This window comes from Hyperoodon ampullatus (assembly GCF_949752795.1).
Source record: "Hyperoodon ampullatus genome assembly, chromosome: 2".
Taxonomy (NCBI): domain Eukaryota; kingdom Metazoa; phylum Chordata; class Mammalia; order Artiodactyla; family Ziphiidae; genus Hyperoodon; species Hyperoodon ampullatus.
In genome coordinates, this window is record NC_136915.1 from 89,722,424 (window position 1) to 89,739,653 (window position 17,230).

The following is a 17,230-nucleotide window of genomic DNA, read 5'->3' on the forward strand; positions in this document are numbered from 1 at the left end:
TTATTAACTCATGCTGATTTTGAGCCAAGAGATTTTTTTTTAAAGGAAATGAAGTGCTTTTGCCCCCTTGTTTCTACATTAGACCTGAGCTTACATTTGCATCAGATAGCTTACTATACTTTGTAGAGCTTATAGCTTCTAAGTAATTTTGATGCCACTGCAGTAAGTTGCTGGTGTCTGATAAAAGTTTTGCCTTTAGAATAAGTGACTTCATGTTTGTATCGGTTCTAGGGTAGGAAAAAATAAGTGGTACACTAAATAATTTGTTTAAACAATTCAGGTGTCGTTCAAGGGATGATAACAGGAATTAGAGGATTATGCAATGGTCTGGGACCAGCCCTTTATGGATTCATTTTCTACATATTCCATGTGGAACTTAAAGAACTGCCAATGACAGGAACAGACTTGGGAACAAACACAAGCCCACAGCACCACTTTGAACAGGTAATTATAAAAATATAGTTCATTTGGCTGGATTGAAAGGTGATGTTTTTTGGTCACTAAAGCTTTTATTTGAGATTCTTAGATTGAATAAAAACACTTAAAACCAAAGCCTAAGGGACTATGTCCTCCTATATACGTACTTCTTTATAAAATTGGCTGTGTGTTCTTTTCTTCCCTGGATAATTAAAAAATTATTTATGTATTCTAGTTTGTCTTAGTATACCTAGTGGCATAGGTAACAGCCATTTGTCATACTACTGTTTGTCTTTCATCTGAGGCTTCTGGAATGTTAGAGCTTCCCTGTATCAGGTCTGCCTTCTGTAGAAGAGTCAGTTAGGTGCTGGTAAACATCTTTGTTCACTTGCTTACTATACTCCCCTCTGTTCAACTGAAAACATTAACAGCGAAACACATTATTTTAGCCAGTACAAACAACTCATTAGTTTCCTTGTATTTAGCAGAGTTCTACACTAATCTTCTAACCAGTTAAGACTACTTTTAAATAAAAAAGAATGTTTGTCTGTGGGCTCTACACAGGTAAAACTGGCAGTGCAAGTTTTTGCTAAGAATGAATGTGATTTGGGGCTAAAACACAGGTCTGTTTGATTCTTCTCATGGTAACGACATTATCCGTGTTTTCCTTACTTTCAGTCACTAGAGAATATAGTTACATTTTTAACAAAGAAAATGGTAATTGATTCTGTTACTGTAGTTAATATTATATGCTACTTGATTTTACTTGTGAGATCTCCCTGTTTTCCTCTTGAACTAACAAATTAAGTGAAGGTTCATAGAATGTGTTCAGATTTTATGCTATAAATGACAATATATTTTTGCATGTATTTGTTCTTAAAAAATCTTTTGGCTGTTTCTTGGGTCAGCTGTTATCCCCCAGAATTTTACGTTGAGAATGTGACAGTGAGTGTTTCTTTTCCCCTTGAAAAGGGAATGTTTTTTCTAACTGTGGCTTTAATGAAGAGAGGAGTCATTGGCTTATAATTCACAGCAATCAGTTACTACTAAAAGATAAGCAATTTCTTGTTATGAACAAAGAAGTCTTTGCAAAAATCCTAATTCTCTTTTCCTTCCTCAGAATTCCATCATCCCTGGCCCCCCCTTCCTCTTTGGAGCCTGTTCAGTACTGTTGGCTCTGCTTGTTGCCTTGTTTATTCCGGAACATACCAATTTAAGCTTAAGGTCCAGCAGTTGGAGAAAGCACTGTGGCAGTCACAGCCATCCTCATGGTGCACAAGCGCCAGGAGAGGCCAAAGAACCTTTACTCCAGGACACAAATGTGTGACAACCGAAATCAGGAAGACTTTTCTATCAGCACCCAGGTCTTAGTTTTCACCTATAGTTCTGGACGTACATTCCATTTCCATCTACAATGTACTTTAAGATTGTCTTAAGAAATGTATCTGCATGAACTCCGTGGGAACTAAAGAAAAGAACTGGACAGTTTTCCAAAGATGTTACAATTTCTTTTGAAAAGAAACCTTTTGTTTATTAGCACCAGTTTCTTGCCACTAAGCTTTTTGTTTTATTATACATCCTTTAATTAAAATTAAAAACTATATATGTAACTTCTTAGATACTAGCAATGTCTCTGCTACCATTTCCTTCAGGTGTTGAGCTTTAACTATTTATGCTGACTCGCAGTGAGACAGAGTAGGTAGTATAGTGTGGAACTGTTCATTTTAACATTGTAAAATCGTGAGTCAGATTTTAATAGTGTAAAATCTTGGGTCAAATAATTCAAAGCCTTAATGCAGATGCACTAAAGTAAAGAAATGGTAAATGAACTGTTTGCATTTAAAAAACAAAACTCTTAAGAAAACTATACTAAATCTGAATCATGTTTCAAGCTTGTTTGTAGTAATTTTATTTTAAACATTATTCATTCACTACTGTTTTTGAAATGAGAAAATATCAGCCATTTAGAATTTAAATTGGGGTGTTTGGAGCCTGTAAATCTAAATGCTGGCTCGTATTTGTTCCCCAGCTACTTATACCACTATTCTTTTAATGTTTGCATAATCATAAGAACCTCAACACTTGAATACATAATCTAAAAATTATATAGTAAAGCTGGTAGCCTTGAAAATGTCAATGTGATATCTATATGTAGATAAGTATATATAGTGGCCTTTCAGGACTGTCACAGTAACACTTTATTTACAGAGCTAATGTTTGTCCTAAATTTTCAGGACCCTAGAAGAGAGCTTTATACAATTACTGATGTGAATTTCTCTAAAGTGTATATTTTTGTGTCCAGTTATATTATTTAAAAAAGTGTTACTTTGTAAAAAATTGTACATAAAGTATTGTATAGTTTACACTGTTTTCATCTTATGTGTGGTTACTGCTTAATGCTTTTTAAACTTGGAACATTCACTATGGTTAAATAAGGTCTTAAAAGAAATGTAAATATTCTGTTAATAAAATTAAATATTTTAATGATTTTTTTTTTTAAAGAAAGTCTTGATCTGTGATTCCCTTATGAGGCCTGTTTTGGCTTTGTTACTATATATATATATATATTTTTTTTTTTTTTGGCGATACGCGGACCTCTCACTGTTGTGGCCTCTTCCGTTGCGGAGCACAGGCTCCAGATGCACAGGCTCAGCGGCCATGGCTCACGGGCCCAGCCGTTCCACGGCATGTGGGATCTTCCCGGACCGGGGCACGAACCCATGTCCCCTGCATTGGCAGGCGGACTCTCAACCACTGCGCCACCAGGGAAGCCCAGTTATTTTATTTTTACAGTAACAAATCAAAGCATTATACCTTCTCCCTTTGAATCCATTTCATTTCCCTCAATAAAATACTGTTGTAGGAAGACAAAAGCAAAGAAATGAAAACTTAGTTCATAAATTAACTAAGTACTTAATTTTCTAAGCACAGGTGTTGTAGGTCAGTCCTATGTTTGTTTTTACATACTGTTTACATGTCAGATTCCCAAAATATTAATACTTTATTAACAAAGCTCACAGTTTACAGAAATACATTAAATACAATATTTTGATTATTAACACATGTACAACTGCACACAGCAAAACAATTTCAAATAAAAGTTTAAGAGGTAGAGCAAATAATTAGCACACTCGAAAGTCTGTGTATATACATTTAATACCAAAAAGTCTTTAGCAAGTTTGATATCAAAATGATCTCTATATCTTTTGGGAATTCTCCCAATTTTCCATGTGTGGATATGGAAAAGGATATCTATATTTTAAAAAAAAAGAGCTACCTGTATGTCATGTATCCTATCCAAACCCTTGTCACAAAGTTTTATACTACATACTATTTACAGGAAAGATTCCAATATTGCCAGAAAGTTTCTTTCCAGATTATTAGTGCTTTCAAGTTATTATAACTGAGTATTCTTACTAATATAGTATATCGAAATGACAAAAATATATATATAAAAAGTGACTACCTAATAACGGTTATTAAATTTTTTAGATAAGATCCCTAGTTTAAGACAGCTTGTGGTTGCCAGCAGTTTCAAACGTATCATAAGGAAAGACTCAATACTGTGGCTTCATAAAAAAATTAGCAAATATTTTTTGTCTTACCATGGAAGCCAATAACATTAGTATGTCATCAGTATCCTGAAATGTCTCTTTTCCTCATCTGTGTAATAAGGTCCTTGAAAATACTTTTTAAGTATCACATGAGCATTAGCAATCTCTGCAAACAAACTGATTTAGAGTTTTCTTAAGAGAATGCTACTCTACTGGATGGTTGTCAGTAAGAAAACAAAATGCAACCCTGTGATTCTGGGTGAATTTTTTAAATTACCTCATTTTTCCCAAAGGAACAATTCTTATTTGAAACTTAATTATAGGGAAGAGAAGAAAGTTGTAACTTCTAACATTATTCATTTTGCCTACTTTACTAATAAGCAAACATGAAAATGAACCCATTTTGATATAAGCAAAATGAATATTCATGATGCTCTCAGTAAATATTTTGTGTAAGTACTAATTTTTAAAACAAATATTCCACTAATACAGATTTAACTGCATAACAAACAAAACTCCAAATGAAGGAGAAAAACTGGATGACTGTAGACTTCCAGGAAGCATTAAAATCCATACACCTCAAATGACTAAAAGTACTCTGTACCTAATCTGGTCATGTAATTAGACTGTCCAAGATTTTCTGTACAATAAATTTATCAAAATTACTTAACAGACTTATTCAAAAGATAATTTAAAGGTTTCAAGGAAAATATCTACTTGCTATGAAGAATTTATTCATTTAAGGTAATTTCAGGACTTTTCCCTTTACTGTAAATATCATCAATAATATATCTCAAGAGATAATTATTTTCCCTTAAAATTCTCAGGTGGCAAATTTAAAACTTTTATTGTACTAATGAAAATGATAAAATGAATTGATAGCATTCTTTGGTTTCATACTAGTATATATATCTGAGGTTTTAATTAACTGAGATATTGAATATGATTAGAATGTCCCTTACAAGGATCAACTCTTTTCTTAGAACTTCTGAGAATTTCTAAGTATTAGTTTAATAAAATTCATACTATTATTCTATAAAACACCATGTTCCAAACTAAAAAGAATCTTCACCCATTCCGTAGTACAAATTTGCCCCTCTAAACTGCATAAACGACAGCAGTACTTAAAGGATCCAAACAATCTAATACAGTAGCTCAAGTAAACTTTGAAACTTGCTTATTCAGAATTTGATCTGTGCTGTTTCTATATTAAAACCACGCTGAATTTCTAAAATTTCAATAAAAGTAAAAGATGACACTGGGATTAACTGTTTGGTAGCTGCCCAGGGAAATATGCTGAAGATGTAGAAGGGAGCACTACGGGTTTGGAAGATGTCTGTAATGCTCCTAAAGTGCCGCCTTTTTGATGGTCTGCAAATGAGGACAAAAAAAGGTTATCTGCATTCACGTAAGTCTTTATATAATACAGTTAATTAAACCACAGTGTACAATCCATTTCAGAAATGTCTTCTCACCTGGATTATTAAATAGATTTTGGTTGAGCCCACGTAAAGGAATGCTGTCTTCCCTTTTCTTCAGATATTTGGATTCCAGCCCTAAATTTTCACCACTTGAAAGGAAAATAGTAATTATTTACTTATTTTAACAAAGTCTTACTTTCTCTTCAGTAAAGTCTGAATGTTTATATACATACATATACTATGTATACAATAATATAACTTATGTTTATGGCTTTGTTCAAAACAAATCCCATTTTTCACTGGGTTCTTAAGCAAATAATTTATCTATTCATAAGCCAAAGTATACTTCTTCCCAGTAAAGAGTAAGTTATCTTTTTCCTTTGACCAAAAGCTCCTCAAAATTTTGTTATGCTTCAAAGTTGTCATTATTAAACATTAATACACATTGTACAGTAATGAATTCTGGTTGGATGAATACAAATATGAAAATTTGAAAAAACAAAGAGGGGATATTTCTATAGTTGTATTTTTCCTCTTTCAACCACGATATTCCTTCTTTCTAAATCTGTCCAGTATTAACAGTTTCTGTATTAGTACACTTGCCAAGAAGAAGTTCAGGGCTCTTGCAAAACAATGACATTTTATCTTTAAAATTAAATGATGGTCTTCTCCCAATTTTCAGAAAAGAATAAAGTGGGTGAATAGGTGTTTTTTCCAATTTAAAATTTTTTCTTTAACCTTTGCCACTTATTACTAGCTGACAACAAAACAAACCAATTCTAAACAAAAATCTCAAAATAGCTGAACAGTCCCAATTTTATGAACACATGATTATGTTTGATTTTGTACCACAAATATGATCTGTAAGTAAAATTGTTCTTAGTGTGTATGATGGAGTTAAACATATAAACATCACGGTGTTCTACCATTAATATGAATTCTAGGTGCTCTGCCACTTTAACAAATATGAGCTTAAATATAACAAGCACATACATTTCACGACTTCAAAGAATTCTCACTTTTAAAAAACAGAGGCTCATAAACATTAACTATTTTAATACTCATCTTGGTACTAATTTTAGAGGAGCCAATGAATGAAGAGAGCTGGAATAAGAAGCCTCTTTGAGCCATGACAGTAATTTTTTAGTTTGCAATATATTGGGGAGGGTGATAGCTCATGATAATGAGTGCCAGCAGACAGGCCTTAAAGCGATTACATTTTAAATAAATAAAGGCACAATAAGAAAACAGTATTACAAACAAAGACTACCCAGAGAGACAAGTTTGCATCTATAAGTTGTTTACTCTAGCTACAACTCACTGATTCAGCAAACTTCAGTACATAAAACCTGCTTAAGATCTAAAAAAATAGGCAAATCTCTGAGTAGGCAAAACAGAAGTCACAAATTGGCACTAAAGCTTATTTATGTTAGCTTGGCTAGGGGGCAACCTCACAAACCCTTTTACTCTTATTTACCCCAGAATTCTAACAGTCTAACCAGCTGATTTCTCAGTTTACTTTACACTGGAAGCAATTACTCAGGAAAAACAAAGAGCTTCTAGAGACAGACACAGCCATACAGGAAAACAAAAGCAAAACAGCCAACTCTGAGGAATTTAAAAGATTTCTATCTATTTGCCCGAGAATATATGAAAGGGTGTTCTTCAGTTATGTAGGAAAATCCCTTTTAAAAAATTAAATTTTACTATATGTCTATCCTACAGTTTTAAAAAATATGATAAACCTCTTTCTTATAGCTAAAAAGGACTAAGTCAAATCCCACTGATCAGCAACTTAAAACGTTACATAAATAAGTGGTCATAATAGCTTTCAAACACTGATAAAAACTCCCTGACTTCCAAAGTTACAAACATTAAATTTTATGTCAAGAGCTTACTTTTCCTTATCAGTTGAGCAAGGCATACTAACAGTTGTTCCTGATTGAACATCTCCTAGTGATGTACTTGGTTTTGTAAACTGCAAGTTAAAGTGCACCTGTGAAGAGGGAAAACATGTAACTGAATTAGTGAGAACTGAGACAGTTCTATATGGAGATAGGTGGTTAAATTTTTTCTCTGACGAATATAGACCACAGAAGTTCAACCTATATTTTATAACACAAGCACATTTTATTGAGAAAATTTAAAAATCCTATTTCTCCTTGACAAAAAAGTTCCTGTCATATCAGCAAGATAAACAGCACAAATTATCTTAATTATTTTGAAACAAAAACATGAACACTAATACATTTAAATGTTATTGATGCTAAAAGTAACCAAGTACCACAATGATGCATTTACCTCATACATTCTGAGAATTCTTTTCACGAACTTAAAGCCTGTCATATTTAAGGATTCTAAATGAGTGCTAGGAATTGAATACTGAAAAAGTCAAAAGTAATCCAAGAATCTATACAAAAGTCCAAACTAAAATATCAAGCATATAGTGTGTAGTAGTTTATTTAAAGTAATAATGACTATGACTGAGGGGGTTTCATACCAGGAATGGGTTCTATGTTAGGAAGTCTATAAATGTAAGTCACCATACTAATAAATCAAAGAAAAAAGGTATGACGACTCGTATAAAGAGAAAAAAAAAAAAGAAAGAAAGAAAAAAAGAAAAAGGCATGAGAAGATAAGAAATATCTATTTTTGGTAAAAAAAAATCATAATAAAATAGGTAGAGATACTAGCTTAATAGGATAAAATTATAAATGAGAAAGGTATATGCTGCTGTCCTTGGCTATCAGGGTTCAATATTCTAAAGATATCAGATCACATTAAATACAAACAGGATTTTTAAAAAGTGAGATAAGCTGATTTTCATATTCCTTATAGAAAAATAAACATGCAAGAGTGAAGAAATTTAGAGTATAAGATATTAATACATAATATAGTTTCCAGCCACCAATAATTAGAAAACCAGACAAAATAAACAAAAAGAATGGTCCCAAAAACTGAACAACTGGTAGTACAGAACTGTGATCTCTAAGAAAAGTGTGATCCCTACAACTGACCCAGCTTTCTAATTAGAGGCACTTCCTGACTATAGGTACAGAGAAAGAACATAATTGCTAAATGAAGGAGATTAAAATCAGTTCAGGGAGGATGAGGTGCCTGGAGGCTGCAAGGCAGAATTCTGAAGAAAAGGGAGCTATAAAGAGAACAAGCCACAGAAATCTACACATGAATCCCCTTGAGTTTTTGCTGAGTACTAGGAACATGCATAGGGTAAAATTCCACAATGCTGGGCAAATAAAAACGGGAGTTTCAAGCTGAACAATTTCCAAGGTTCATAATCATGGAGACAAAGTGGACAGTCCTTGGTAATCATTTAGGGCATTCTGTGGGGAGCTTCGTAACACGGCTGAACTATCCCTTGAGTAAAAGCTACTTAAAATGCATCCTAGTAAAGCTAAAGGAAAAAAGAGAAAAACAAAAAAACTCAAAAAGGACCAGGGGATCGACAAGTAACTTAAATAACTGCCACCCTTTAAAGGAAGATAACAAAATCTAGATAATCAACAAAGTAACATTAACAATGTTCCACATCCTATCAGAAATTATTAGAGGGACTTCCCTGGTGGTCCAGTGGTCAAGAATCTGCCTTCCAATGCAGGGGATGCGGGTTTGATCCCTGGTCGGGGAACTAAGATCTCATGCCATGGGGCAACTAAGCCATGTGCCACAACTACTGAACCCACACACCTCAATTAGAGAGCCCGTGCACCACAACGAAGATCCCGTGTGCCACAACTAAGACCCGAAGCAGCCAAAAATAAATAAATAAAATAAATATTTTAAAAAATTATTAGAAATGACAAGTAGGAAAACATGAGTCATACTAAGAAAAATCACTCAACAGAAACTGATCCAGAGATGATACAAATGATAGAATAAGGATGCACATGTTAAAAGTATTGTAACTATGAACAAGGATGTATGGAAATTAAAAGTATGAGAAAAATGGAAGATATAAAAAAAGAATGAAATGGAACTTCTAGAGATGATAAATTAAATATCTAAAATGAAAAGTTCTCACTGGACAGAATTAACAGCAAATTAAACAATGCAGAAGAAAAGATTAGTGAACTTTAAGAAAGCATTAGAATCTAATATATATAAAATGAAGCAAATAAATGAACAGACTCAATGGGACAATATCATGTGATCAACCATGAGTAACTGTAATACTAAAAGGAGATAACAAAAAAAGTGAAGAGGGACTTCCCTGGTGGCGCACTGTTTAAGAATCCACCTGCCAATGCAGGGGACACGGGTTCGAGCCCTGGTCCAGGAAGATCCCACATGCTGCGGAGCAACGAAGGCCATGCACCACAACTACTGAGCCTGTGCTCTAGAGCCCATGAGCCACAAATACTGAGCCTGCATGCTGTAACTACTGAAGCCCGTGCGCCTAGAGCCCGTGCTCCACAACAAGAGAAGCCACTGCAATGAGAAGCCTGCACACCACAACGAAGAGCAGCCCAACAAAGACCCAACACAGCAATAAATAAGTAAATAAGTAAGTAAGTAAGTAAGTAAATAAATAAATAACAGTTTTAAAAAAAAAAAGTGAAGAAATATGGCCAGGCCAGAAACTGGCAACTATGGAATGATGGCTTCAAAATGCTGAAAGGAAAAAAGAAACTTGTCAACCTAGAATTCTAAATGCAGAGAAGATAAATTCAAAATAAAAATGTTATGAGATTTTTATGAATTTCCCACAGACGTGCACTGTAAGATATCTTAAAGAGCTGCACTGTAAGAAATCTTCATTAGAGGAGAAAGGAAAATGATACCAGATGAAAATGTAGATCTACATAAAGGAATAGAGTTATGTAGATAATAAGTATATGGGTAAAAGGACTTTCTCCTCCCTGTTTAATTTATTTAAAAGATATCTGATTGTTTTTAAAAAAAGTGGGATTTATAACAAATGCAGAAGTAAAATTTTGACAGTAGTTAGCAGGACAGGAATGAGGAAATGGAATTATTGTAAGGTTCTTACATTATATGGAAAGTAGTATAAAATTTTGAAGATAGATTATGATAAGGTGAAGATGTCTACTGTAAACTCTAGAGCAAACAAAAAATAAAGCCAGTAAGTAGAGACAAAATAGAATGCAAAATAAAATCAGCAATTAATTGAAAAGTCAGGATTAAAGTAGAAAAGAGGGACAAAGAACAGATGGGATATATAGAATACAAACAGCAAGATGATAAAACGTATGAATATATACATTAAATTTTAAATTGTTAAAGACAACGTCAGAATGGATGAAAATATGAGTCAGGTATAGAATATCTAAAAGAAATCCAGTTTAAATATAAAGACACAGATTGGTAAAAGTAAAAGGAAAGAAAGTGATACATCATGTAAATGCTAAGAAAGCCAGAGTACAATATTAATATCAAGGTATAGTCTTCTTTCTGTTCTGAGAAATGAAAAAACAAATTCCTAAGGGTCAAAGAGAGTGAGGAAAATCTCTTCTTTCACAGTTCTCTTCTGCCCCAACCCTCAGGCAATTCAGTGGAAACAGAAGCGACAGGGGTAATGATGATGACAGCAGTGGCCAAGCAGGCACCTAAAACTCTGAAAGCGGGGAAGCACACCCTCTGACCAGAAGTGCTGTGGTCTCACAAGCATGATACAAATTCTCATTATGTTTTTTCTTTCTCTGTCCTCCCAACGTTTGGCACCAGGCACAGACACAATTGCAGGAACTGTGTCTTAGACCAAGGGAATTTAGGTCCATGATTTCTAGCCAGTTTTCAGGAAGAAGGACTCAGGGGATTCTGAAATCTGGAGGGAAATCACAGAGAGAAAGGAACTCAAGAAAGAGATCCTATAAAAGCTGTATATGAACTACTGGGTTCTATTCTAAGCTGGACATGCAAGATCTGACCACAGTCACCATACCAAAGGCTCTGAGAACTGAACTATGGAGTAAACCACCACCCAGGTCACAGAACAGGCACTAGATGGTGCACAGACAGACAGATCCAAATAACATGAGCAAACTCTTTAAGGACTGAACTGACACAGAAACCACAGCCTACAAACGATAAGTCAGAATTTGCAATTTGAACCTAACAAAACTATTTGCTACAAAAAAAAATTTTCTTAATTAAAATTTTTTTTAAATTCACATTCTCCTTTGGATTTAAACAAGATCTAGAGCCTCATAACATTCAATACTGGATCCAGACAGAATCCAAAATCACTCAACAAAGAACCCAGAAAATCTCAGTAATTTGCAAGGCAAAAAACAAGCCAACAGTTGTCAGCTCCAAGATGGCAAAGATAATGGAATTATCAGGAAGGCAGTTAAAAGTATCTATTATAACCATGTTCTAAGAAGTAAAAGTGAATACTCTTGAAATAAATGTAAAGAAAATGTCTCAGTAAAAAAAAAATAGAACATGTAAAAAAGAAACAAATGGAAATTTAAGAACTGAAAAAATTCACTGGATGGACTCTATAGCATTAAACTGTAAGATCAATCAATAGAAATTATTATATCTGAAAAACAGAGAAAAAAGAAAGGAAGAAGAGAGCCTCACAGGCCTATGGGAAAACATACATGTTCTAACATTCATGTTGCCTGAGTCCCAGAAGGATGGGGGAAGAGTGTAGGGCAGAAAACATTTTTAAGAAATAATGGTTGTTGGGCTTCCCTGGTGGCACAGTGGTTGAGAGTCCGCCTGCCGATGCAGGGGACATGGGTTCATGCCCTGGTCCGGGAAGATCCCATGTGCCGCGGAGCAGCTGGGCCCGTGAGCCATGGCCGCTAAGCCTGCGCATCTGGAGCCTGTGTTCTGCAACGGGAGAGGCCACAGCAGTGACAGGCCCGCGTACTGCAAAAAAACAAACAAACAAAATCTTCCAACAAACAAACGTCCACGGCCAGATGGCTTCACAGGTGATTTCTATCAAACATTTAGAGAAGAGTTAACACTTACCCTTCTAAAACTCTTCCAAAAAATTGCAGAGGAAGGAACACTCCCAAGCTCATTCTATGAGGCCACCATCACTCTGATACCAAAACCAGACAAAGACATCACACAAAAAAATTACAGGCCAATATCACTGAAGAACATAGACACAAAAATCCTCAACAAAATACTAGCAAACTGAATCCAACAACACATTAAAAGGATCATACACCATGATCAAGTGGGATTTATCCCAGGGATGCAAGGATTCTTCAATATACACAAATCAATGTGATACACCATATTAACAAATTGAAGAATAAAAACCATATGATCATCTCAATAGATGCACAAAAAGCTTTTGACAAAATTCAACACCCACTTATGATAAAAACTCCCCAGGAAGCGGGCTTAGAGGGAACCTACCTCAACATAATAAAGGCCATATACAACAAACCCACAGCAAATATCATTCTCAATGGTGAAAAACTGAAAGCATCTCCTCTAAGATCAGGAACAAGATAAGGATGCCCACTCTCACCACTATTATTCAACATAGTTTTGGAAATTTTAGCCACAGCAATCAGAGAAGAAAAAGGAATCCATATTGGAAAACAAGAAGTAAAACTGTCACTGTTTGCAGATGACATGATACTATACATAAAAAATCCTAAAGATGCTACCAGAAAACTACTAGAGCTAATCAATGAATTTGATAAAGTTGCAGGATACAAAATTAATGCAAAGAAATCTCTTGCATTCCTATACACTAACAACGAAAGATCAGAGAGATTAAGGAAACAATCCCATTTACCATCACATCAAAAAGAATAAAACACCTAGGAATAAACCTATAAGGAGCCAAAGACCTATACTCAGAAAACTATAAAATACTGATGAGAGAAGTCAAAGATGACACAAACAGATGGAGAGATATAACATGTTCTTGGATTGGAAGAATCAATATTGTGAAAATGACTATACTACCCACAGCAACGTACAGACTCAATGCAATCTCTATCAAATTACCAAGGGCATTTTCCACAAAACTAGAACAAAAAATTTTACAATTTGTATGGAAATACAGAAGACCCCAAACAGCCAAAGCAATCTTGAGAAAGAAGAACAGAGCTGGAGGAATCAGGCTCCCTGACTTCAGACTATACTATGAAGCTACAGTCATCAAACAGTATAGTACTGGCCCCAAAACAGAAATATAGATCCACAGAACAGAGATAAACCCATGCACCTAGGGCCACCTAACCTATGACAAAGGAGGCAAGAATATATAATGGAGAAAAGAGAGTCTCTTCAATAAATGGTGCTGGGAAAACTGGACAGCTACATGTAGAAGAATGAAATTAGAACACTCCCTAACACCACACACAAAATTAAGCTCAAAATGGATTAAGGACCTAAATGTAAGACTGGATACTATAAAACCCTTAGAGGAAAATATAGGTAGAACACTCCTTGACATCAATCACAGCAAGATCTTTTTTGATCCACCACATAGAGTAATGAAAATAAAAGCAAAAATAAACAAATGGGACCTAATGAAACTTAAAAGCTTTTGTGCGGCAAAGGAAGCCATAAACAAAATGAAAAGACAACCCACAGAATGGGAGAAAATATTTGCAAACAAAGCAACTGACAAGGGACTAATTTCCAAAATACACAAACAGCTCATGCAGCTCAATATCAAAAAAAGAAATAACCCAATCAAAAAATGGGCAGAAGACCTAAGTAGACATTTCTCCAAAGAAGACATACAGATGGCCAACAAAACACTTGAAAAGATGCTCAACATCACTAATTATTAGAGAAATGCAAATCAAAACTACAATGAGGTATCACCTCATACCGGTCAGAATGGCCATCATCAAAAAATCTACAAACAGTAAATGCTGGAGAAGGTGTGGAGAAAAGGGAACCCTCCAACACTGTTGGTGGGAATGTAAATTGGTACAGCCACTATGGAGAACAGTATGGAGGTTTGTTAAAAAACTAAAAATAGAGCTACCATATGACCCAGCAATTCCACTTCTAGGCATATAACTAGAGAAAACCAGAATTCGAAAGGATGCATACACCCCAATTTTCACTGCAGCACTATTTACAATAGCCAGGACATGGAAGCAACCTAAGTGTCCACTGACAGAGGAATGGATAAAGATGTGGTACATATATACAATGGAATATTAGTCAGCCATAAAAAGGAACGAAACTGTGCCATTTGCAGAGACATGGACTGACGGAGAGAATGTCATACAAAGTGAAGTCAGTCAGAAAGAGAAAAACAAATATCGTATAATATCTCTTATATGTGGAATCTAGAAAAATGGTACAGATGAGCTTATTTGCAAAGCAGAAATAGAGTCACAGATGTAGAGAACAAACTTATGGTTACCAAGTGGGGAAGAGGGGGTGGGATGAACTGGGAGATTGCAATTGACACATATGTCATATTATGTATAAAATAGATAACTAATGAGAACCTACTGGATAGCACAGGGTACTCTGCTCAATGCTCTGTAGTGACTTAAATGGGAAGGAAATCTAAAAAACAAGTGGATATATGTATATGTACAACTGATTTACTTTGCTGCACAGCAGAAACTAACACAGCATTGTAAAGCAACTATACTCCAATAAAAATTAATTAAAAAAAGAATTTATCCTACAAATCTATTTGTACAAAGACACAAAGAAGTATATACAAAGATAACTGCTGAAACATGTATGACTATCTAGATTGAAAACAACTTAATCATCCATTAACAGAGCACTATTAAATTATCGTACATCCGTATACTGGAATACTTCTAAGTTACTAAAAACAAACAAACAAAGAAAAACTTACATTCTAATACATGAAAATGGACCTGTACCATGATAATACTGTTAAACGAAAAAAGCAAGGTATAGAACAGTGGGCATGTACTATTTATGCTTATCTATACCAACACTCATGTATACAAACATACAGACATATACATATATCCTTGTATATATTTTAAGTATTTTTCGAATATATCACAAAAAACTCCCAGGATTTTTTCTCTGAGGAGGGGACTAGGGACCACAGGAGGTACATTTAGCCAATACATCCTCTTAAATATTTGGGAGCTTCCCATGCTCATATATTTTAATCTATTTTTTAAATAGCTAATACAAAAGAAATAAAAATTAATTTAGAACCATCTGTGAAATGAGATGGTTAATCAAACTGAGAAATGCTATCTCTAGATAAAATTTGTCTGAATACACACTGTGGGCTAAACACTATCAAAAATTAATCAATCATCTGATCTCAGTTCATTTCTTACTGCAGAAAATCCCTCACCTACTTCATAATCTCCAAGATGAAATCTGATCATGTTTGACTTTGTGAATTTATGCCATACAAAAAGAATCAGAATCAGATATTCTAAAGTTTTTAAGAGAGTCTGTCACAAGTACTTTCTTTGACATCAAATAACATCTCCTCTTTAATAACAGGTTAGTCTGAAAGATACTGCAGTTTACCATCATAATGTGTTTCACCACAAACTGTACTTTGTCTTGTTCATTGTTATATCTCTTGCAATTAGAACAATGTCTAGCCATAGCAGACATTCATTAAATATATACCAAATGGGGCTTCCCTGGTGGCGCAGTGGTTGAGAGCCCGCCTGCCGATGCAGGGGACGCGGGTTTGTGCTCCAGTCCGGGAGGATCCCACGTGCCGCACAGTGGCTGGGCACGTGAGCCATGGCCGCTGGGCCTGCGTGTCCGGAGCCTATGCTCCACGGCGGGAGAGGCCACAGCAGTGAGAGGCCCGTGTACAGCAAAAAAAAAAAAAAAAAAAAAAAAAAGGTCTCCTTTGGGTCCCTTAGTCAGTCAAATGTCCCACAGAGTCCATCATTAAATATATACCAAATGAATGAATCCTTAGAGATTACTCTCTTCAAAAATAAAAGTGAAGAAACAAGTTATTTTGCCTATTTTGCTTTAAAAGTATCAAGTGATCTTTCTATTTGTCAGCATGGCACAATCTTTTAAAATCTTTAAAAACTCACTCCTACGTATTTCCTTCAGCATGATTTTATTTCTTTCTTAATTTAACTCATGTTATTCTACATCCTCACAGTTAAACTACTTGAATGTACTAAATCTTGACAGTAACATTTTAAGAAATTAGGTATATCACAGATTCAATGTCATTAAATAAATTTTTATTTTTATTTTTTTTTTACCGCAACTAAAAAGAACATGTTTTAATCGCCATAGCTGCTAGCACAAGACTACCTAGATTAGTGGTTTCCATAGCAGGCAGTGATTACAACCATCCATTGGGGTATGAGAAGAAAATCTTTTAACTTTGATTTATACACATTTTTTAATCTCATTCTTTAATTTCTATTTTGGAATACATTTTACTATTAATAATAACAGATAACATTATTGAAGCACTTATGTACCAGGCACTATTCTAAGCAAATGCAGCAGCTCACTTTAACACTCACAATAATCCAGTAAGATAGATACAATTATTGCTCCACTTTACAAACGGAGAAACTGAAACACAACAGTTGGATATTGTTTTTTGTTTGTTACTGGCTTGTCCAACTTCATACTGACAGAGGCAGGATTTAAACTCTAACAACAGATTCCATGTTTTTAACCATTATAATTGAGTAGTATATGCATTCAATTCACAAATAAATAAATATTCATGTATCAGAGATTCAAACTCAAAGTGTTTTGTTAGTATTAGGGTTTTTTGGTTGTTGTTGTTAGGGATGCATATCAAAAGAGTATGGAGATCAATAATATAGGAGACACTGAAAGTCTTGAGTCAGTATTTAAGAACAGGATTGTTATAATGATTCCTCCGATTCCAGAAGAGCTATAAGA

At 34.6% G+C, this 17,230-nt stretch overlaps 2 protein-coding genes across 14 annotated transcripts in view; one reads left to right on the forward strand and one right to left on the reverse strand.

Moving 5' to 3' along the window:
• MFSD14A (major facilitator superfamily domain containing 14A) overlaps positions 1-1,892 on the forward strand; it is a gene marked incomplete at its 5' end in the record, with an annotated part of 45,105 nt that extends 43,213 nt beyond the window's left edge. For all 11 annotated transcript variants that reach the window (XM_079696317.1, XM_079696320.1, XM_079696323.1 and 8 more), the window contains 2 exons: positions 281-444; positions 1,538-1,892. In XM_079696317.1, the coding sequence (XP_079552443.1) occupies positions 281-444; positions 1,538-1,744 (371 nt within the window). In that variant the 3' untranslated portion in view covers positions 1,745-1,892. The remainder of the gene's footprint in view (positions 1-280; positions 445-1,537) is intronic.
• Positions 1,893-5,235: 3,343 nt separating this feature from the next.
• Positions 5,236-17,230, reverse strand: part of SASS6 (SAS-6 centriolar assembly protein) — a gene marked incomplete at both ends in the record, with an annotated part of 49,131 nt that continues 37,136 nt past the window's right edge. For all 3 annotated transcript variants that reach the window (XM_079698552.1, XM_079698553.1, XM_079698554.1), the window contains 3 exons: positions 5,236-5,342; positions 5,447-5,541; positions 7,291-7,388. In XM_079698552.1, coding sequence (XP_079554678.1) covers positions 5,236-5,342; positions 5,447-5,541; positions 7,291-7,388 — 300 coding nt within the window. The remainder of the gene's footprint in view (positions 5,343-5,446; positions 5,542-7,290; positions 7,389-17,230) is intronic.